The sequence below is a fragment of the Hippopotamus amphibius genome, chromosome 17 (genome assembly GCF_030028045.1).
Source record: "Hippopotamus amphibius kiboko isolate mHipAmp2 chromosome 17, mHipAmp2.hap2, whole genome shotgun sequence".
NCBI classification, from domain to species: Eukaryota; Metazoa; Chordata; class Mammalia; order Artiodactyla; family Hippopotamidae; genus Hippopotamus; species Hippopotamus amphibius.
In genome coordinates, this window is record NC_080202.1 from 7,766,955 (window position 1) to 7,789,006 (window position 22,052).

A 22,052-nucleotide genomic window follows, 5' to 3' on the forward strand; every position below is an offset into this window, starting at 1 on the left:
TATTGATGGAATTTTATTAATAGACTTCCTAACATTAAATCATTTTTGTATTCATAGTCCTGATGAACTATTCTTTTAACGTTACACTAAATTAAATTTGATAATATTTTCATTAAGATTTTTTTTTAATTGAAGTATAGTTGATTTACAACATTGTGTTAGTTTTAGGTGTAAGGATTTTCATACTTGAGATTGCGATTGGCTTGTTTTTTTCTTTCTTTGTCTACAATTAGTTTCTCTATAGAGCTCTGCTTTTGGCTTACTTCCAAACATTCTTTTAATTCTCAGAAGTACAGCACAAACTGGTTGGATGCTCCTGGGAACACGGCTAAACCGCATTGCTCGCTCCTTACAAAATAGCTAGTCGTGACCAGTTCCCACCAGAGGTCAGTGAATGGACATGGCGAACGGTTTGTTACATGGCGATGGGTTTGTGAAGAGCAGAAGGGCCTTTGCTTTCCCTTCTCTCTTTCCCTTCCGTAGCAACCTTGGAGGTCATGGAGTTGCAAGATGGAAGGGGCTTACACCCTTCACTGCGTGGAAGAGAATCTCCCAGGAGAGCTGGCCCACTGAGAAAATCCACATTGGACCTTGGTAAGCTACTGAGACTTGAGGTTGTTTGTTACAGCAACTAACATCAACATAGCTGGCCAACACAAGGAGTTTCCATAACATCCATTTGTAATGTATTTAATATACCAGAGCGTAGTTTATCTGTGATTCCACTTATATGGAATATAAGGCATATATAGAATGGAAAATCACCTAGACAAAAAGTGATTTCCTCACACGCAGTACTTTATGTGTATCTAGCATTGTGCTGGTCTATATGGCAGGATAATATTTTTTGAGACATTAACCTAGATCTTTTTTCCTCCTGATATTTTTCCCTTCTCCCTTTTCAAACAAACGATTGTCTCAGAGGGAGGATGGGACAGGATAGAAAACAGAAAATGTTATGCCTATTGGTTTCCAACAACCTAAACCCATCAGATTTTCCTAGATGCCTCAGAGGCAAATATCAAGATGGAAAAGTGTGTGTGTGGCGGTGGGGTGGGATGGTGGTAAGGGGTGGTAAGAAAGCTGGGCTCATCCAAGGAGGGAAGAGGAGGGGAGCGGGGGAGAGCACAGACTTCTGTGAAGCCCAGACAGCCCTGCAGCTTGACCCACAGCTCCGGGAAAGGCAGTGAGACCCAGAGAGTGATGGTGGTGGGTGATGGGATGAAGGTTCTCATGACTTCTGTGCAAGGTACACGGGCAACAGAAAAGCTGCACGGGCACGTACACGGGCAGAAGAATATGCCTTTAGCAGCTGCCTGTATGCACCAACCTGGCCCTGGACCAGCTGATTCGTAGATGCAACCAAGGCTGTGTCAAAATACCAGGGCAAGCAGGTGATTCAAGAAACAGCCTCCTCCTCAAGGACTGATGTTACACACAAGCCCTGGGGCGGGGCGGGCTAACTGACTGTGCCAGACTCTAGGGATTAACAAGGAGAGAAACATCCTCCTTTGAGGCGCTGACAATCTTTACTGATACTCTTGTTACCCTGCTGGGTCTGTTTCTTGGGGGCGCTCACGATGGAGAGCCCACCCTGGCGGAGTGGGATGGTGAGGGGGTGGGTAGGTGGATGTGTTCTGGGTGGGGTGAAGGCTGTCCTGCTGCCTCTGCAGGTCCCGCGGGGCTGGCTCGGGAGGTGAGGCGGGGGTGGGGGGGCGGGGCGGTGAGAATGGGAGAGGGCGGGGTGGGCCGCGCCCCCCCCGCGCCGCCTCCTCCTCCTCGCAGGTCGGGACTGTGGGCGGGCTCGGGCGGCCAGCAGGGGGCGCCAGAGGACAGGCAATGCCTCGGGGCGGACTTGCCGGGCCGGACACCCCCGCCCCGCCGCGGCTCGGCATCCAGGACTCGGAGGGGAGCCGGGCCGCGCAGCCGGCGTGGGCGGGGGAAGCGGAGGGAACCGAGCGGAGCCCGGAGCCTGTGCGCCGCAGCGGCCGGCTCGAGGTCACGGCCGCTCCCTCCGGGCAGGCACCCCAGGGTGTCCGCCACACCAATCAGGATCTCGGATTTAGACGCTGGACCTCGGGCCAAACGAGCTGACGCACAAGGCCCTGATGGGATCGAGGAAGGCAGGCGTCATAAAGCAGACATCTAATACATCTGACATTTATATGAACACATTTTGGCACTTCTTCATATTTTAATATTCCGCCAACCTCAAAACATGGCATTGGCCCTGAGTCGCTTCCCCTACCGCGGGGCATCGTCCTGGGCCGCCTCCATCTCTCCGGGGGCCGCCTCTTTGGTCCCTAGGCTTCTTGCCTATGTGCGCCCGCCCCTCCTCCACCCCATGCCCCTCCCAGCACATACACCCCTACACATCCTTCCTCCACTGCTTGGCTCTCAACTTCAGGCCTCCTCCCACAGGCCCCATGCTTCTCTGTCCACCCCCACCCCTGCCTCAGCTAAACACCTCCCTTCAGTTCTTTTCTCCTCCACCACCTGTCCCAGCCGCGGCCCCCTGCCTCATCCTCACACGCACACCTGAGCCCAGAAGGGAGCCCCTGGGGCAGGGCTGCCCGGCAAAAAAATGCCTCTACCAACCCCCCCTTCTCAACCATGGACGCCCAGCCCTTGCCTCCCGGCCCCAGCACCAGCATCAAATCAGGCCTCAGATCAGGCCGAACTTCTTCCCAGAGCTCCTGACGAATAAATGCAGGAGCAGAGAGCCAGACCCCAGCCGGAGTGGGGTCACTGGGGACAGGGGTCAGAGGGCAAAGCCTGGGTTCTGCTTGTGGTTCACAGAACCTGGAGACCTGTTGCTAGGTAACCAGATCTCCCAGCACCTTCCCAACACATCCTGAGCTGCGGCAGCCTCCAGCCATCTTCCCTGAGTCTCTCAGACACCCACCCTCTGTGGGACCCTGAACAGGAGGAGGGGAGAAGCAAGCCCAGCCACCACCCCTGAGCTCCGCCACCCCCGTTTCACTGTGAAGATCTGGCTGCTGGGCCGTTAGATCACCGCCACCATGAGCCTGGGCATCATGGAAGAGGAGGATCTGGCAGAGTACTTCCGGCTGCAGTACGGGGAGCGGCTGCTGCAGCTACTGCAGTGAGTGTCGGACGGCCTGGGACCACCGCGCCCACCTGGGTTCCCACCTGCCCCCCACCCCTCGCTCCTGTAACCCAGCACCCCGAATCACCCTGGCACCGGTCCTGCCCATCCCCCAGCCCCAGCTTGCTCCCAAGCATGGCCCTCTCTCCCTCTCAGCACACCTTTCACTCAGATGGGGGAGGCTGCCTTCCCTCCCCATGGGTGCCTGTCTCCACGGGTTCCTCTCAGTCCCAGGCTGCCCCAGGTGCTCAGAGTTCACGGTCCCTCTTGCCTGTGTCTCGGGCAGGAAGTTCCCCAGCATTGAGGACCAGTCAGACTCCCCATCCATCCGGCTACTGGAGAAGAAGAAGGAGGCCAAGATCATGCACCATGCCATGGAGCAGAAGAAGGAGGTGGGCAGCTCGGGGCGGGGTGCGGGAAGGGCCACAGGGCTCAGGGAGAGCCTGAGGACAGCCCTCCATTTTGTGGGTGGTGGTGGCTAAAGCCAGGCGTCCTGGGTGGTGGCCCTGTGTTTCCTCTGCAGAGCAAAGAAAGGATGTGAGTCTCACGGTACCAGCGTCCTGGGATGCCCTGCTCTGAACCCGACATGGGATGGAGAGTGGGCACCTGGGGACAGGGGCTCTGGGGCAGGGGATGCTGGGGCCTTCCTCAGGTCCCATTCAGGGGCCCTCCTGACCTCTCTGCTCCCCCCACCCCTAGACATTTCAGCGCAGAATGGAAACCCTGAACCTGCGCTGGGAGGAGCTGGGGGTCAAGGAGGCCCAGCTGAAAGCCCACATACAGAAGTTTGAGCAGTTCATCCAGGTACGAAGAGGCGTGGCCTGCTGCCGCGGAGGCGCTCCACTCTGCAGTCGAGCAAGGTGCCCCTCCTCCCCCTCTCCCTCCTCGGCCTCCTCACCCTCCCTGCTTCTCCTGCTGGGTTAGAGGGCTCCTGCGTGCTGCTCGGCGATGCCTGGGGCTTCCCCCTGTATGTGCCCCTCCTGTTGCTCTCTGTATTGGTAATTTCCTGCTGCCCTGTCAGTCTCTGCTCCCTCTGGATTGCTGTTTCCTGTTTCCTTGCCTGTAGTTGGTACAAACAGTTTATCCAGTGAATGAATGAATGAATGATGGATGGTGAATGAATGAATGCGCCATGGTCAGGGCCAGGCACTTGGGGATACAAAGATGAATCAGACAGGGTTTTGGTCCCCTCAGGTCACCCTACCCCTCCATCCTTGCATTGAAGGCCCAGGCAGGGGGCATTGAAGAACGAGGCACTGGAGTCCACTCTGAGATAACCCCTATTCTTGGGTCCTGAGAGGGGGGATTTAACCACTTTAAAATCCAGACCAGCTCCAGCCGGCACCTGCCGAGCCCTGAAGGGCTGGCCCAGCCCCAGGGGGTAACCTCTGGCCTCCGCTATGTGGCAGTCCTGCTCTCAAGCATCTTCTGTCTCTCTCTGTGCCTACACCAGGTGGGAAAGGAAGCTGATAGACCAGGCATTATTCTCCAGAGGTCCAGTCCTTCTTTCTGGCCAGAGAGAAGCTCATGGAGTGCTTGGGGTGGCAGGGGATTTGGGGATGAGGGGTTCCCCAAAATCATCAGAATCCTGGAGAGCTGGTTACAGATCCGGATCCTGGGCCCCTCCTCTCTCCTTGCTTTCAGCAGGCCTGAGGTCAGGCCCAGTCGACTGTATTGTTAAAAGTTTCCCCAGGGGACTGCAATGCCCAGTTAGACTTGGAAACCACTGGTTAGGGGCCCCTCTGTCCTCTCCTGGACCCACAGGGCAGAATGCAGATCCTCCGGCTGCCTTCCTCCGTGTCCTCCAAATGCCACCCCCACACATGCCCATCCGTGTGGAATCACGGGCGCCCCTGAAGGGGGAAGGAGACACATGCGTGCAGTGGGAGAGCTCTGCCCCTCATCTTAGGAGAGCTTGGCAGAAGGAAGGGGGAGGGGGGCAGCCCAGGTGTAGCAGCTGAGCCTCATGTCTTTCTTTCTGGGCATTGGATTGCCTACATCATCTCCTGTCCCTGTCTTGTGACTGTCTGAGCTACAGGAACATCCCCCGAAGAACAGTCTCACCCCACCGGGCCCTCCGGACTAGGCCCGCCTCCCAGCTCATCTCCTTAGAGCTCCAGCAAGGTTGCCCAAGCTTTTGAAAGGAAGAGAGGGTCTCCTGCCTCTCACGTCTACAGAAGCAGGGGCTCCTGCCTCTCATGTCTCTGAAGGCCAGACCCCAAATCCCGCAGAATCAGAAACACTTCCTGTCTGGTCCCCGTAAGGCTGCCTTTTGTTGTTGGATTAAATCTCTGTTCTCACAGCCTCCTCAGCCCACTTCAGTCCATAGAAATCCCCTCAACCAGCTTCAGATAACCCTGAAAATGATTTCCCTTACATCTCATCCTCCACATGGGCAGCCTGGCCATGCACGTCCATCCTCAGGGTGGACAGAGGCCTTGTGGGGGCCCAACTGGCCTGGCCCCAGAGAGCGCAGGACCCATGCCTGACGGGCACCACCTCCCCGGCCCCAGGAGAATGACCAGAAACGGATCCGGGCCCTGAAGAAGGCCAACAAGGAACGAGAACTCAAGAGACAGCGCATGCGCGAGCTGGCCAAGGCCAAGCAGGAGATGGCGGCCCTGCGGCTGGAGCACCAGCGCCTGAGCGCCAAGCTGCAGGAATACTCCATCTTCAACAAGTACCTGGAGAAGGTGGTGGAGAACTCTGAGGTGTGTGGAGGGCTGCAGGGGGGAGGGTTCCTCAGCCCGATCCTCTTCCCCAGGGGCCTGGTCTGTGGGGGGATCAGGGACCCTCTGCAGGGATGGTCACCTGCTCTGGGAAGAGGCCTCCAGCCAAGGAGGGCAGCTGGCAGAGAGCCCTGGTGAGGCTGGACTTGTTTTTAAAGGGTGGGGGCATGGTGGTGTATCTTTGTCTATGTGTGTTTCATCTGTGGACCCGTCTCTATTTGGGTCACGTATTTGTGTCTACGTGCGTGTGTTGGAGCAGTGAGGTTTGGTTTTGGAGTACCAGCGATCAGCTTTGCCTGTGTCAGATGGGACCCACACTCTCCCTGCTTCCCCTCCTCCCTGGTGTTTGGTTTACTTGAGAGTAAATGGAGAGAGAAAAGGAGAGAGACTGGAAAACACCAGCCTCGTGCAGAGCTGGGCGCTTAGCATGTGGCTGGGCCCTGGGCTGGGTGCTGCAAGTGTAGCTTTGCTCAGTCTGTGCTAGTCCCTGGAGGAAAGCCATCATTTCACCCTGTTACAAGGAGGAAGTGGAGGCTCAGAGAGGTTAGGTAACCTGCTCAGGGCTGCACAGCTTGTAAGCAGCAGAGCCCTTGTTTCTAACTGCCCTTCTGTGGGTCCCACAAGGCCACTGACAACTGCTCTTCCTAAAGTCGCCTGGTTGCCAGAGCTAAGGGAACTTCTCTGCCCTCTGTCTGCCCAGATTCCCGCAGCATTTGACACTGCTGATGCTCCTTCTTGAAACATATCTGTGCCCTTTCCTCTGGGACTCCTCCCTCCTCCTCCTCCTTTCTTGCTACCGCTGGCCCTTCCTCCTCAGGCTCCTCTGGGGCTCCTCTTCCTCAAGTTCCTTGGGTCTTTGTCCCAGACCCTCCACTTTTCTCCCTGAGCAATTCCCTGGGCCTCTGATGGGTGTCACCCATGTCAATGGCCACCCACCCTGTGTTCCCCCTGCCCCCGTGTGACACCAGCAGGGCCCCTCACCAGGTGCAGAGAGGTATGAGGTATGCCCTCTGGGTGTGAATTCATGTCCTGTGGGGGGCACAGGGAGACAAAGGATGCATGGCTTTTTAAAAAGTCCTGGCAATTTCCATATAGAAACTAATTTATTTAGGCATGCGTCCCAAATCTGTTATTTCCTGCATCCTAGGGTACTACCTACTGTATGTTCATTTAATAATTGGGTTTGGGGGAAGCTGGGGAGTGAGGGAAGATGACTATATTAAAGCAGCAGATAGATAATAAGACACAACTCAAATTTGGAGCTGCTAAAATGTGTGTCTTAGAACCAAGGACACTGGCCTGGATCTCACTGGCCTGGATCTTCCTCCTAAGCTTCAGGCCCTACATCTAATGTATCGAGTCCACAACCGCTTCTTGCCATCCCCGGGGCAGCCCTGCTGCTGGGGTTCCGGCACTGGTGAATGGCACGACCACCCACCCACAGCCCCCCACCCACAGCCTCACCAGCACTCTGGCTTCATCCTTGACTCCTCCTCCTCCTCCTCCTCCTCCCTCACTCCCCACAGCCATCAATCAGCGGATCTGGTCTATTCTGCCTCCTAAGTATTTCTGGAATCCAGCCCCTGCCCCTTCCTCATTCAGGCCACCAATGTACCCGATCAGGAGCTCCGCTCTGCCTTATTCCCAGCCGCCAGCCTGTCTGGCATTCTACAGCCAGTGGGATCCCAATCTCTCTTTCTCTTTCCTCCTTCCTTTATTGCTTTCAAAATATTTTAAGTATACGGAGAAGTATACATAAATATAGAGCAGCACCCAAGTACTCACCACAGCTTTGTCAAATGTGAATATTTTCCCCAATTTGCCCCTTTTTTCCCTTAAATAAAACACCACTGGTAACCGAAACCCCCAGTGTGCATCCCTTCGAAACACCTTTCTTCTCCTCTCCTTGGAGGTAACCAGTCATCCAGATTTTTAAGTTTCTCTTGTGCTTGTTGTTACTATTTGGGGCAACAGTTAAGTTATCTATAAACTATGACTAGTATGTACATGCCCCTTTTATGGCTTCTTATTTTCCAATCATTGATTTTTTTAAAAAAACTTTGTATCGTGGGCAATTTCAGACATATACAAAAGTCGAGAAAATAGTCTACTGAATGGCCATTGCTCATCACCTAATTCCAACAATCATCAACTCACTGTCAGATCCCCAATTCTGCCACTTTGAAGCAAATGATATATTTTTTTCATCCATAAGTACTTCACTATATGGCTCTAAAAGAGCTCTTTTTAACATAGCCACAATACCTATATCCAGTCGATGTCAAAATTTCCCCAGTTATTGCACAAATGCTTTTGTACAGCTGGTTTGTTCCAATGGGGTCCAATAAGGTCCCCACACTGCATTTGGCTGATGTGCCTCTCAGGTGTCCCAGACATTTTTATGCTGATCAAAAGAAGCCAGACGTAAAGCAGGATGTACTGTACACTTCCAGTGATATGTTTAAAAACAGGTAAAATGAATCCTTGGAGAGAGAAGTCACAATTCTGGTTTCCTTGGTAGTGGTGGGGGGAGATACCGACTGAAAGGGGGCCAAAGGTTCTTCTAGGGTGCCGGAAATATTCTAAGCCCCCCTCTTCACGCATGAGCTAGAACACTACCATCAAGAAAAGGACTTCGTGCGAGAGAGTAGAACAGACATATTTATACTACCAACTGTAAAATAGTCAGTGGGAAGCTGTTGTATAACAAAGGGAGTCCAACTCGAAGATGGAAGATGCCTTAGAGGACTGGGGCGGGGAGGGTGGGGGGGACTCGAGGGGGGGGAAGCAAGGAAGGGAGGGAGTACGGGGATATGTGTATAAAAACAGATGACTGAACCTGGTGTATCCCCCAAAAAATAATTTTAAAAAAAATTAAAAAAAAAAAAAAAGAAAAGGACTTCGTAAAGAGAATCTTCCCTGCACCAACCATTTGATGACTATATGGGCCTTAAAGAAAAAGCTTGTTAAATGCTTGACTCTTTGTAGTATAGTCTGAAGTCAGCGAGTCTGATTCCTCCATCTCCATTTTTTTCCCTCAAGATTGCTTTGGCTATTCGGGGTCTTTTGTGTCTCCATACAAATGTTAGGACTTTTTGTTCTAGTTCTGTGAAAAATACCATTGGTGATTTGATAGGGATTGCATTGACTCTGTAGATTGCTTTGGATAGTACAGTCATGTTCACAGTGTTGATTCTTCCAATCCAAGAACATGGTATGTCCCTCCATCTGTTTGTGTTGTCTTTGATTCCTTTCATTAGTCTCTTATAGTTTTCTGAGTACAGGTCTCTTACCTCTTTAGTTAGGTTTATTCCTAGGTATTTTATTTTTTTGTTGCAATGGTGAATGGGATTGTTTCCTTAATTTCTCTTTCAGATATTTTTGTTGTTAGTGTATAGAAATGCCAGAGATCTCTATGCGTTAATTTTGTATCCTGCAACTTTACCAAATTCATTGATTAGCTCAAATAGTTTTCTGGTGGCATCCTGAGGATGGCTGACTCTGTATTGCAGTCTTCAGGATTATGAGTTGGTTCTCCACATCCTCCAAAAGTGCCCTGTAATGTGGTCAGCATCATCGTGAACAATATCTTGGCATTTCAGTCCTTTGCACTGATGTTCAAAGGGTCCCATCTTTGGACAGTGGGAGCCTCTTCAAGCTGGCACCTGAGTCCTTTTGACATCAGCGTCAAGTTTTGGAGAAGCGCTCATGGTTGCTCTGATGTATCCCATTCGTTTTAGCTGTTGCATACCATTGCATCTCTCAGAAATGCAGACAGGAAGTTCTCTCTCTGCTCTCTCCTTCAGTGGATGAAGTCCACCCTCCTCAGGGTTTACTGGGCACTTTTTAAACTTCTCCAGGGCGATCTCTCCCTCCCCATCTTGCACTCAGGCCATTCATATGAAACACTCTTGCTCATTCTGAATGTGCCACACATACCCCATCATCTTTACCCAGGCTGTTCCATCTACCTGTACTACTTCCTCAGCTTCCCCCACCTGCCTTTGCCTGGCCATCTTCTCTTCATACCTCTGGTCTCATTTTAACCATCCTTTTCCTGAGGAAGCCTTTTCTGGCTGTCCCCATCTCCTGTAATGCTGGGTTAAGTGGCCTTTGCCCACAGAGGATGTTTTGGGGAAACGCCAGTTCCCAGAACACGAATCTATCACTGGAAATGTCATGAGATGGAGAGAGCGCTCAGGGAGTGTCCCCTGGGTGGCTGGAAGGCACATGTTGGTAAACCCCTCTGGGCGGTGAGTTGGCATCCTGGAGCTGGTGCTCACAGTGCCTTCTAGAGAGGGAGGGTTGCAGGGCTTCTGTTCTGCTGAATTAGGGCCAGAGCCCTGTGACTCTGCACCATGGCAGAGGGGGCAGCTGAGCCTGGCCAGCCACCTGCCCCACTGGTACCCACCCCTTCCAGCGCCCGCTGAACAAATACCAGAGAGCACAGGGCTGAAGGTATTACTCAACAGTCTGCCGCAGCCCCATCCCCCAGTCACCGATAGGGCTTATCACTCTGTGTTGTAACTGACTATTTACTTGTCTGTCTGTCCTACCGCGCCACCCCAAGTTGTAAGGCTTCCTAAAAGCAGGGTCTGGCTTTCTTATCTCCTGCCCTGTCCCCAGCGTTTAGCACAGTTCCTGGCTTCTCAGTGGTTTTGGGACATTCTTGCTGAATAAGATCATGATTTCGATTGGAGACGTCTCAAAAATCTACCCAGCCCCCACCCCTGCCAGCAATTCTCAACCCTAGAATCAGCTGGGAAACCTTCAGACCGGTTTATTAATCCAGGGCTCTGAGGGTGGAGGCTGGCACGTGTCCTTGTGAAAGCTCCCAGGTGATCCTAATACCATGCAATCAAGACCGGGAACCGTGGGTCCAGATGCACGTGTTCACGACACGTGGCCCGCGGCCCATACCAACCCGGGAGGAGCGCAGGGGCGCTCCAAGGACCTCACAGCCTCGGCACCTCGACCTCGGCCCAGGGCCTCCCTGCCAGGCAGCGGCATCCGGGCTGGGAGTTGCGGGGCGCAGAGTGGGGTCGGGCCCGCGGGGCGGCGGTGCAGGGACCCGAGCCCCCCCCACCCCATGCTCAACCCCACAGTTTGAAGAGATCCACGAGGTGATCGCGCGCTACAAGACGCTGGTGAGCATGCACCGCGACCTCATGCAGTCGGCGCAGGAGGGCCAGGAGAAGATCGAGCGCGCCAAGGCGCGGCTGGCGCGCTACAAGGAGGAGAAGGACGACGAGATCCTGCAGCACAACAACGAGCTGGCGCGCCTGCAGATGCGCTTAGACCGCGCCCGCAGCGACGTCATCATCTGGGTGAGCGCCCGGGGCCGGGGGTAAGCGACACACACACACAGGTGCACACACACACACACACACACACACACACACAGGTGCACACACACACACACACACACACACACACACCCCTGGCCTAGCGCTCACGCCTCGCCCTCATTCCCCTCCCCAGGAATCTCGCTGGGCACACATCCAGAACACCGCCGCCAAGAAGACCCTCTTGCTTGGCACCATTAAGATGGCAACGCTGAACCTCTTCCAGATCGTGAGCAAGCAGCTGAAGGAGGCGAGCGTCGTGTCCCTGGAGGACACGCACAAACAGCTGGACATGGTAAGAGGAGGCCCGAGTGGCTGGCCAGCCGGCTTGCCTGAGCCGCGATGGTTCAACATTGGTTGAGGGGAAGCGTGATTCCTACAGGGTAGTGGTTCTCACGTTTTCACAGGATCACCATCACCTGGGGGCTGGGGCGTCCTGCTGGACCCCACCCCCAGAGTGCAAAGCCATGAATTTGCGTTTTCAGCAGGGTTCCCTGGTTTGGGTTCCACGCTTTGAGAACCACTCCCTTAGCACTAAGATTCTGTTGGCCCCAGTCCCCAGGGGACCCGCTACTGAATTCATTAGCTGCGCCTAGACCATCTTATTAAGTTCTAGTGAGATGCTGAAGGCTTGTGACTGAGGCCCACGCTTGGGGAAAGAAATTATGTGGGGGGGGGGAATCAGCCAGGGCAGGGAAGTGTCAGAGTCATATTAGTACCATTCTGAGATTTTTCTCTTTGAAGTAATTGAAAGGAAATTGAAAAGGAAAGTTTTTCACTGTATAATTCAAAGCTGTTTGGTGCCATGTCCGTTGTGCCACCTGAAATCATCTCACTTCTGACCAAAGGTACCCGCATCCCACGATTTGGGAACCTCTGCACCAGCAGATGCATTAGGCATGCTTCTTGTGACATGCAGAGAACCATGACTAATTATTTATCCTTTTGGCAAAAGCCTTTAGCTCTGCCATGAAATAGAAGAAAGTAGGCTGCAAAAGGCTGGGATTTCTGTGTGCTTTTTTCCCTGCTGTATCCCCAGCAGCTAGAACAATGCCAGGCAGAGAGTAGCCACTCAATAAGTATTTGGTGAATGAATATGAAACACAAGCCGATAAAAACAATTGACTGGGAGGTGCTTCCACTGTTTTTTTTTTTTTTTTTAAAGGTGAAACTCATGAAATGCAAAGAATTTCACCCACTGACCAGCCAGGAAATAGGATTTCCTTAAACCAAAGAATCAGCCTGCATCGTAAGGCCTGTTAGAGCAGAATTATTAACAGTCCAAAGACCGTAAAGGGAATTTGTAAGAAAGTTTATTCTGGGGACTTCCCTGGTGGTCCAGTGGGTAAGACTCCATTCTCGCAATGCAGGGGGCCCGGGTTTGATCCCTAGTTGGGGAGCTAGATCCCGCATGTCTTAACTAAGAGCCTGCGTGCTGCAACTAAGACCCGGCACAGCCAAAATAAATATTTTAAGAAAAAGAAACAGCGATCCTCAGACTTTTTTGGTAGCAGGATACTTTTACGCTCGTAAAATTTATTGAAGACCCCCAAAGAGCTTTTATTTATATGGGTTCTATCAATTGATGTTTTCCTTATTAGAAACTCAAGCAGAAAAGTTAAAAATACTTAATTCATTTTAAAATGAGAGTAGGAAGCACATTAACACAATAGCATTTTTAATGAAAAATATTCTCAAAAAATATTTTATGGGATGACTGGCATTATTCGATACTTACAAATCCCTAGAATATCTGGCTTCCTGGAGGGCAGGTGGATTCTCACACCTGCTCCTACACTCAGCCTGTCATGATAGTCTATGTTACGGGAACATTCCACTCTGGTAAAAGCCCCTGTAGACTCTTTCTCGACTCTCGAGAGAATAAGAGCAAAAAAGACAAGTAACATCTTAGCATTATGATAAAAAGAGTTTTAACCTTGTAGACCCCGCTCCCCAGCAGTAAGGTCTCGGGACTCCCAGGCATCTTCAGGCTCCTGTCCTTTAGCTGTTGTAAAGAAAGATAGGGCAGGAGGTGGTGATCTCCAGCCCGTGGCCCCTGCCCGAGCATCCCCTGCTCAGACCATTGCTTACAGTCCATCCACTCCAAATTCTGATCTCTCAGACTCCCTCTCAACCTTTTTTATTCCCCCCAACCTTTTTTTTTTTTGGCCGTGTTGTGTGGTATTTGGGATCTTAATTCCCCAACCAGGGTTCAAACCTGGGCCCCAGGCAGTGAACGCACCGAGTCCTAACCACTGGATCACCAGGGAATTCCTGTCCTCAACCTTGATTTGCCTCAACAGGACCTGCTCGTATTGCCCAAATGTTATTTTTAAATATCTCGCTTCGTTCCAGTAGGATATGAGCCTGCTGACACACACACACATGATTAAGTAGCCTGAAAAGTGAAAAATAAGGACCTAGGAAAATATAAGTTAAAATCTAAGGTCAAGGCCAGAGAGAGATGTATGGACTCTGGATTCTTGGATTATAAAGGACAGTAGTTCAACAGGGACAGACGTTAGCTCTGAGCTTCCTGGTAACCAGGAGGTACAGCAAAACATAGTTCTTGTACCAAAGCATGAAAACATAAGGCTTCCTCAGAGAGTGTGAACCTTTCCCAGCACTTAACTGCTAACTGAAAATTTTCAAGGACACTCAGTGATTGATGTTCTCAGCAGCATCCCTACAGCAGATCCACACATGGGCTTCAGAAAGCAGCCACTTATTTGGAATCAGGAACAAGGTACCACTCAGGGAAAGTGATTTTGCAAAAGTGATTGCAATTTGCTTTCAATATACTGTGTGTGAAGGTCCAGCTTATTTTCTCTGAATAAAGCCCCAACTGTCTGGAGAAGCATTTTCTAAACCATGCTTGGCAAATCCTAGAATCCCAGGATGGGAGTAAGTTTCCTCTGGGGAAATGAACAGACTCTATGGACTAAAAACTTTAGAAAATGCTAAGTTAAATGAAATTGGATGGTTTTAAAATACAGGGCTTTACAGTGCCTTTGCTCTGGTTCTGCCTTGAAGTCTCTCCAAGTCTCTCTTCTAAAACTTGCTTGACTACAGAACCCTTTTTGGGGTAGGTGGTTACTTACTTAAAGAACATAGTTTGGGAAATACTGGACTTATCTCTGTAACCTTGGGAAAGTCACTCTAATTCGGTGACTCTTTGTTTTCCCTCTTTTGCAAAATAGAAATTATGTTGGTAATGGTAACAGTATTAGCAACTAACAAGGTTGTTGAGAGTTTTGGACAGTCTGCGTAGCCCCATCGTTAGGAATATTCTTGAAAAGGAGAAATTGTAGGACTGAGATCTTAGAGGCCATCTAGGCCAACCTTTTCTCCCTCTTCCCTTTTTAAAGATAAACTGAGTCCCAGAACAATCAAGTGATTTCCCCAGAGCCGCGTCAGGACCCCCGGTTGTTATCCTTTTTTTTTTTTTTTTTAAATTGAAGCATAGTTGGTTTACAATATTGTGTTAGTTTCAGATGTACAGCAGAGTGATTCAGTTATGCGTGTATGTATCCATATTCTTTTTTCCAATTTTTCCCATTGTGCTGTATTATAAGATACTGGATATAGTTTCCTATGCTATACAGTAAATCCTTGTTTATTTTATATATGGTAATATGCAGCTGTTAATCCTATACTCCCAATTTATCCCTCCCCACCCTTCCCCTTTGGTAGCCATCCGTTTGTTTTCTATGTCTGTGAGTCTGTTTCTGTTTTGTAAATAAGTTCATTTGTACTATTTTTTAGACTCCACATATAAGTGATATCATATAATATTTGTCTCTGTCTGACTTACTTCACTTAGTATGATCATCTCTAGGGCCATCCATGTTGCTGCAAATGGCATTGTTTCATTCTTTTTTATGGCTCAGTAATATTCCTCTGTGTGTGTGTGTGTGTGTGTGTGTGTGTGTGTGTACACACCGCATCTTCTTTATCCATTCATCTGTTGATGGGCGCTTAGGTTGCAGGACCCTGACTTGCGAGGCTGTGCTCTTTCCACGGTGTCATACTGATTGCATGTTCTTTACAACAGAAGTTGGTGAATAGAATGTAAACTTCCCTTGATAACTCAAGATTATCATAACGAGTCTCAGTTCTGGGTTTCAAGCTGATTACCTCCTTGAAGGCTATTAAATAGCGGAGAGCCACCTGCCCCGACCCTGGCCGACCCCCTCCCGCTAAACACTTCTAGCCCCAAAGTCCACTCAGGATCCTCCCTCTGTCTCCCTGTTAGGCTGTCAACCTGTACCTCCTCTCACTGCATCTGCCTCTAGAGGTTCCCAACTCCTTCCCTGTTCATCACTTCTAGTCTGCTAAGCCCCATTCTCCGTGTCAACTAGAGGAATTGTCAAATGAGGGAAAGTGGCCTCATGAAGTCGGTCACAGGAAATGGTGACTCCTTACAAGCAGGTTACGCCTTGGACGTTTTTAGATGGGTCGCTTGTCGCCTGCTGGGATTAACTGCGGTCCCCTGGCCTTGCTAGATCCAGCAGTTCATCCAGGACCTGTCAGACATCTGGGCAGAGGTGAAGAAGAAGGAGCAACAGCAAGTCCGGGTTTAAGGAGCAGCCATGGTTCCAGAATGTTCTGAGAGAAGGGAGAGAGAAAGTTCCTCGTGACCTTGCTGTCCAGCCAGACCAGTCCGGCCCTCTGGGACCCCTGTGCCTTTCTGCTGGTGAAATCCCTGGTTTTTTCCCCTTAGATCTCAGCCCATCCCGTCTCTGAAAACATTAAATTCTATAAGAAGTTTGTTCCTGAGTTCTCTCTCCCTTTTTGGTGGTTTATTCATGAGGAAGAGGGTCCACTGAGGGGAGAACCCCCAAAGGACCCCTTCTTGAAGCTGGTCACTTAGGATGCCCAGGTCTGGTGTCTCCTAGGCTTTGCAGTTTACACAGGAAGTATCCACATGGCCACACACAGCGGGGTGAGTACATAGGACCCTTCTTTACCACTTCAGTTGTTTTTTTTTTTTAAATTGATGCTTCCGATTGGGGTGCAAGGACTCACTAGAAACCATGAAGGCAGCTTCCCAGGTCAGAGCACCACAGGCGGTGAGTTGGGAACTTTCCCCTGACCTCAGGAGGGAGCCCTGCTCTCCTGCCCCGTCTGGACGCTAAGACATGCAGTGTGGTATCAGCAGCGCTGATGTAGGAGTAGCAGGCAGGCTGCCAGGTGACAGCATCTTAGCAGCTGGAACGATGGCCTCAAACTGGCAAAACTAAACTGAGTGGAGGTGAACGTGGAGGCTTGCGCTTGCGGTCAAAAGCTCAACGGCACTGTACACGATCATCAGTGGCTAAAGGCAGGTCAGAGACTGGACCGAAAAAGCAACATTCATTGAGCATATATTTCATGTACATCATCCCGTTGAAAACCGTGTGGCACCGTTACCCCGAATTACCAGGTGGGACACTTGCCCATGGACCCTGGCTCCAGTGACAGGGCCGGGAGTCACATGGGGTCTGCCTGCCCCCAGCCTGTGCTCCCTCGGCCAGGCTGCCTCCCCCTCCAGGGCAGGCTGAGGAGGTGGCCTGAACACGGCTCCTTGTTTCCGCCTTGGCCCTATGATCCTGGGGGCCCTGCAGGGGAGACCCTTACCTCCAGGGGAGGCTGCTGCAGCAGCCGTCAGCCCTCACCTTCGTGATCACCACCCGACGGCAGCAGCAACATCCCCTGGGAGTTTATTAGAAAGGCACATCCTCAGGCCCCATCCCAGACCTGAGGATCAGAAACTCTGGAGGTGGGGCAAAGCCCTCTGGGTTTTAACAAGGCCTCCAGGTGATTCAGATGCAAGCTCAAGTTTGAGAACCACCGCTTCCAGGTAAACCAAACACTTTTGAGGACCTGGGATCCCACCATGTGAGGTCCTACCTATCAGTAATCCCACCTGTAGAGGAGCAGTGCGGCCAGAGGAGCAGAGTCAGCAGAAGGGAGATACAGACAGACAGGAGCGGCTTTGACCCCAGGCTGGGTGGCTGATGGTTCAGCAGTCTCTGCAAACTTGTTGTCTTCCCACTGATGCTGGAGTTTGATGCCCCAGGACGGGGAGTAGTTGGGAAAGAAATATAGACGTAAAGTGGGGGAGATGGAGAGTGAGATGGAATCCACACCCACGAGCTGGGCCCACGAGGACGGACAGAAACCCACGGCAGTGCTTGTGGCCTCCGAGCCGGGAGGGGTGGGTGTCTGCAGAAGCCGGACCCAGATCACAGAGCTGGGCACCAGGAGCTAAGATGCTTCAGGAGGGTCCAAGGAGGGAGGAGCAGCTGCAACCGTGGCCTCCCGCGGATGAGGGGAGGGGGCAGAGCAGGGCCAGTGCATGGGAGCCTCTGCTCTCCAAGCCTCCCACCAGAGCCTCTGTGACCCCCCTGCTCCTTGGAAACACCCCAGAAAAGGAGCTCTGGGGAATACAGCACAGCCTGGCCAAGCTGCCATGTCCCCAAGCATCTCCACAACCATCATCTGCTTCACAGGTGAGGGGAGGGGGGGGAGTGGAGCTGGATGGCCCCCACCAAAGGGGCTTCTCTCTGGAAGCGGGTGGAGTGTACCCGAGCCAGGGCTCCTGTGCTGGCAGCGCAGAAAGCCAAGCTCTGACAGCGGGTGTTTGCAGCAAAGGCAGGGTTTATTTGCAGGACACCAAGCAAGGAGAACAGGCAGCTCATGCTGAAAAACCCAAACACCCCGATCGATGGGTTTCAGGCAAGGGCTTTAAAGACAGTGGGAGGGGAGAGGGTCGTAGGGCACCTGCTCAGCTCCAGGACCTCCTTCTGATTGGTGGGTGGTGAGGTAACAGGGTGATGCTTCGGGAATGTCGGTCATCGACCTTCTGGTTCCAGCCAGTCTGGGGTCTGTGTGCTTGCAGTCAGCAAGGAGTCACCATCCCCTGGGTGGGGGTCATAGCTTCTGCAGAACAACTCAAAGAGACGCATCCCATTGTTCTCTGTGTCCCTTCAGGGGGACCTAGGGGTCCTGTGACTGTGGTCTTGGTCATTGACTGCTTGAGCCTGCTCTTTGGAACCCAGGGAAGGTCGAGGAGAGGGAAGCCTCTTTTCTACAAAAAAGAAACAGGGAATGTGGAGGGGCTTTTGTACTGGCAAGGCCCCGCAGGGCCCTGCTTGGTTTCAGTCCCCCCTTTTCTTTGATCCTCCTTAGTCCAGAGGGGAACGGGGGTGGGACAAGAAAGGGCATAGAGTCTTGGATGAAGAGGTTCATCATAAACTCGGCAGGGGAGCTCAGTTTTAGGGGGACTGGGTTTCAGGAGGGCAGAGGTCATCTCGCAGATCCAGGACAGATGAGTTCTGGGGGTGGTGCTGAGAGGGGGATGGGTAGAGTCTCTCCCTGAAAGGAGCTATCTGGGCCTCCAGAAACAGGGTTGTGGGTGAAGGATGTCTCTCTAATATAGCTACCCCTCACCTCGGAGCCTCCTGGGCTGTGTCCTGGGAGGCAGGAAAGGGTGCAGGACCGACGGTTACCCCAACCCACCCCTCCTCCCCACAGCCCCCACTGTGTTCTGCTGTATCTGTGAGGTGGTGTTTATGAAGTTCAGCCTGTAAGGGCTGCACATACTTCCTGGGAGGCCTTGGGGTGGGGGTGGGGGTGGGCTCAGCCCTGCCCCAGGCCCTTGCCAGGGAGGCAGAGGTCCCCTCCCTCCATCCCTCTCCACCCCCAGCCCCTCTCTTTCCTGGCTCCTCGGTCTTGGAGTGTCAAGTTTCCTGCTTGACGCGAAAGGAGGAATTGTGAAGAGTCACACTCAGAATTCCTGTGATCACACACAAGCTCATCCTAACCCACGTGGCTTTACCCCTGTGTGTATAACTCACTCTGAGACTCCTGCATTTTTCAGATTTCAAAAGGGGCCCAGCCCGGGGGCAGAAGAAATTCTGTGGGTCTAGGCAGATTTCTTGATTACGCGCGAAGCCACAGATGCACAGGCTCGTTCCCAAACCCACAGAAAGGGGCAGAGCCGATCCAGGAGGTCCAGCGGTTCTCCTGAGCCCAAGCGAGAGGCTTCCCCTCAGAGGGGGGCCCGGCCGTGGTCACGGCAGACCCTCAGTCCTCTCCCCTAGCCCCTCAGTGTGCCGACCCCGGGCCCTGGACCCACAGAGAGAAGCCCAAGACCGCCCACTCAAGAGAGATTTGGGCTCCCAGATGCAGGAGAGAGTGGGGAAGAAAAAAGAAAAAAAAAAGATGGAGTTAAGATGATTGGAGTTTTGCCAGCAAGAACAGACACCAGCTCATTAAAGTGGAAATAACTGGTCGGTTCCAGAAATGAGCGGTTCTCATCGGCAGAGGCAGGAAGTAGGCTCCTGGGTGTTTTATGGGTAAAGGGAGGAAAGAGGAGGGAAGAGCTTCAGGGACTTACTCTCCATGATTGGGGTGGGGGAGGCACGGGAAGGAGGGAAGGAAAAAGGAGGAATCGGGCCTTGAGGCGTGAAAGAGCCTAGCCCGCCAGCAGCCAGGAGCCAGGCAGGAGGACATCCCCACATCTGTCACATATGGCATGCCACACACACAGCCCCCAGACTGCAATCGATGTCCCAAAGCTGCTGGTGAGGAAAAGGCTTACAACAAAGAGCTGAAAGCCTTCAGAGTGACTGTCCGTGTCTCTGGAGTAGCTGAAGAGCTCATGTTTCTATGGGATTAGCTATCGATTCCTGGGATCTGACCCCTCCTTCACACCCCTTTCTCAGACTCCAGGCTGGGATCCCACATCTTACATCCAGGCCTTTCAGGCAGCTTGCGGAAATCTTCCTCTGGTCATTTCAAGCCATCTCAGGGGTTATCACTCAGGCACCTGAGCCAGCGCCTCTGGTCTGGGACTTTCCATCCAGCAGTAGCTATTGGAAGTGCCCACGGCAGGGTGTGGGCCGCAAGCAGAGTCCCACGAGGCCCCAGGCAGCCCCTTCCCCCAGGGGATGAGCCCCTACTGAGAGCCGTGAGCCTCACCTCCACTTTCTTCACCTCCACTTTCCTCACCCCGACACTCCCCTCTAGCTTAACTCTTTGAAACTTTTAACTTTTAGAAGTTGAGAAAGCTCCCACTGCGGACCACAGAGCTGGGGATGGCAAGAGCCAGGCTCGAGGGCATGAAGGGCGTGAGGATTCCACCTTCTGGGGGGTAAATAACCATTGTAGGAATTTTATGAGGAAACGAGCTGGATCTAGAAGGAAAGCCAGCTGCACAGTGATCCGAAACTGATTGTATTAGTTTTCCATTCTGCGTGACAGATTCCCACAAACTCGGAGACTTAAACCAATACCCACTGCCTGTCTCACAGATGTAGGTCAGAAGTCCCTTGGACTCAGCTGGGTTCTGCACCCAGGGCTGAAACCAGCATGTTGGAGGGGCTGGAGAGTTGAGGGAACAAGCCACTTCCCAGCTGGTTCAGGTTGTGGGCAGGATTCCCCGCAGCCATGGCTCTGAGGTCCCCAGTTTCTTGCCAGCTACCAGCCCCGGGCCACTCTCTGCTCCTAGAGGCCGCCTGCGTTCCTTGTCAGGTGCGGTGTCCTCCACCTTCAAAGCCAGCAATGGAGTCATTGTCACTCACTGAACCCTTCCGACTTTCTCTTCCAGTACCATCCTGAGAAACTCCCTGCTTTTAAAGGGCTTATGTGATAAGGCCCATCTCCCTTTTGCCATAGAATGAGGAAACCACAAGGGCGTGAAGGTCATGCAGGCCGTCTTAGAACTGTACCTACCACCCTGATCAAGAAAGGATGTGGATGGGTGTGGCATGTCTAGCATGGCAACCATCGTTAATACTGTAGTGCATATTTGCCAGTTGCTAAGAGTGTAGATCTTAAAAGTTCTCATCACAAGAGAAAAAAATATTGTAACTGTGTGGTGACGGATGTTAACTAGACATATTGTGATGATTTTACAGTATATGCAAATGTCGAATCATTATGTGGTACACCTGAAACTAATACAACGTTGTATGTCAGTTACACCTCAATTAAAAAAAAAAAAGATGTCAAGACATCTTGAAAAGGAAGAGGAAGAGGGGGAGGAGGCTAGGAGGGACTTGGACGAGGGTGGTCCAAGGCCAAGATAAGGCGTGGATGGAAAGAAACCTTCCAGATGTGCACCTGACCTAACATTTACTTGTGGTGGTTTCATCAAGACATGTTCTCCTGGGAATTCCCTGGCAGTCCAGTGGTTAGGACTCCGTGCTTTCACTGTCGAGGCCCCGCACCTGACAAGGAACACAGGCGGCCTCCAGGAGCAGAGAGTGGCCTGGGGCTGGTAGCCAGCAAGAAACTGGGGACCTCAGATCCACGGCTGCGGGGAATCCTGCCCACGACCTGAACCCGCTGGGAAGGGGCTTGTTCGCTCACGGTCGAGTCCCTGGTTGGGGAACTAAGATGCCACAAGCCAACCGCGCAGGGAGGCTGTAAATGGGTTTCTGTCAGTCTGGGAGCCTCCTGCTGTTTCACGAAACTTTTCTCTTCATGCACATATGGAGTTTTCATGAGTCGGGGGGTGGGGTGGGGGCAGGAGAAAGTCCATAACTTTCAGTGGATTCTCCCAAGAATCTTTACCCAATGAAGTTAGAAACTACTGCCTTTCTTTCATTTTTAAATTAATAGCTCCCCCCAAAAATAAAAATAAAATAAAAAATAAAAAATAAAAAAATAAAAATAAATTAATAGCCTTATTGAGATATAATCCACATACCATACAATTCACTCATTTAAAATGTGCAGTTCAGCGGTTTTTAATGTATTGATAGAGTTGTGTGATTAACACAATCAGAGAACATTTTCATCCCCCCCAAAAAAAAGACTCATACCTATTAGTAGTCATTCCTGTTTCCTCCTAAACCCCCAGCCCTACCCAACCACTAC

At 51.8% G+C, this 22,052-nt stretch overlaps 1 protein-coding gene across 1 annotated transcript; it reads left to right on the forward strand.

The window, feature by feature from the left end:
• The first annotated feature begins 543 nt into the window (after window positions 1–543).
• On the forward strand, window positions 544–15,960 carry CCDC42 (coiled-coil domain containing 42). The gene is made up of 8 exons (XM_057716307.1): window positions 544–594; window positions 2,927–3,106; window positions 3,396–3,501; window positions 3,809–3,913; window positions 5,623–5,820; window positions 10,944–11,165; window positions 11,320–11,478; window positions 15,689–15,960. Exons 2-8 carry the CDS (start codon window positions 3,024–3,026, stop codon window positions 15,764–15,766), a joined length of 951 nt encoding a protein of 316 aa, XP_057572290.1. The 5' UTR covers window positions 544–594; window positions 2,927–3,023; the 3' UTR covers window positions 15,767–15,960.
• Window positions 15,961–22,052: the final 6,092 nt, after the last annotated feature.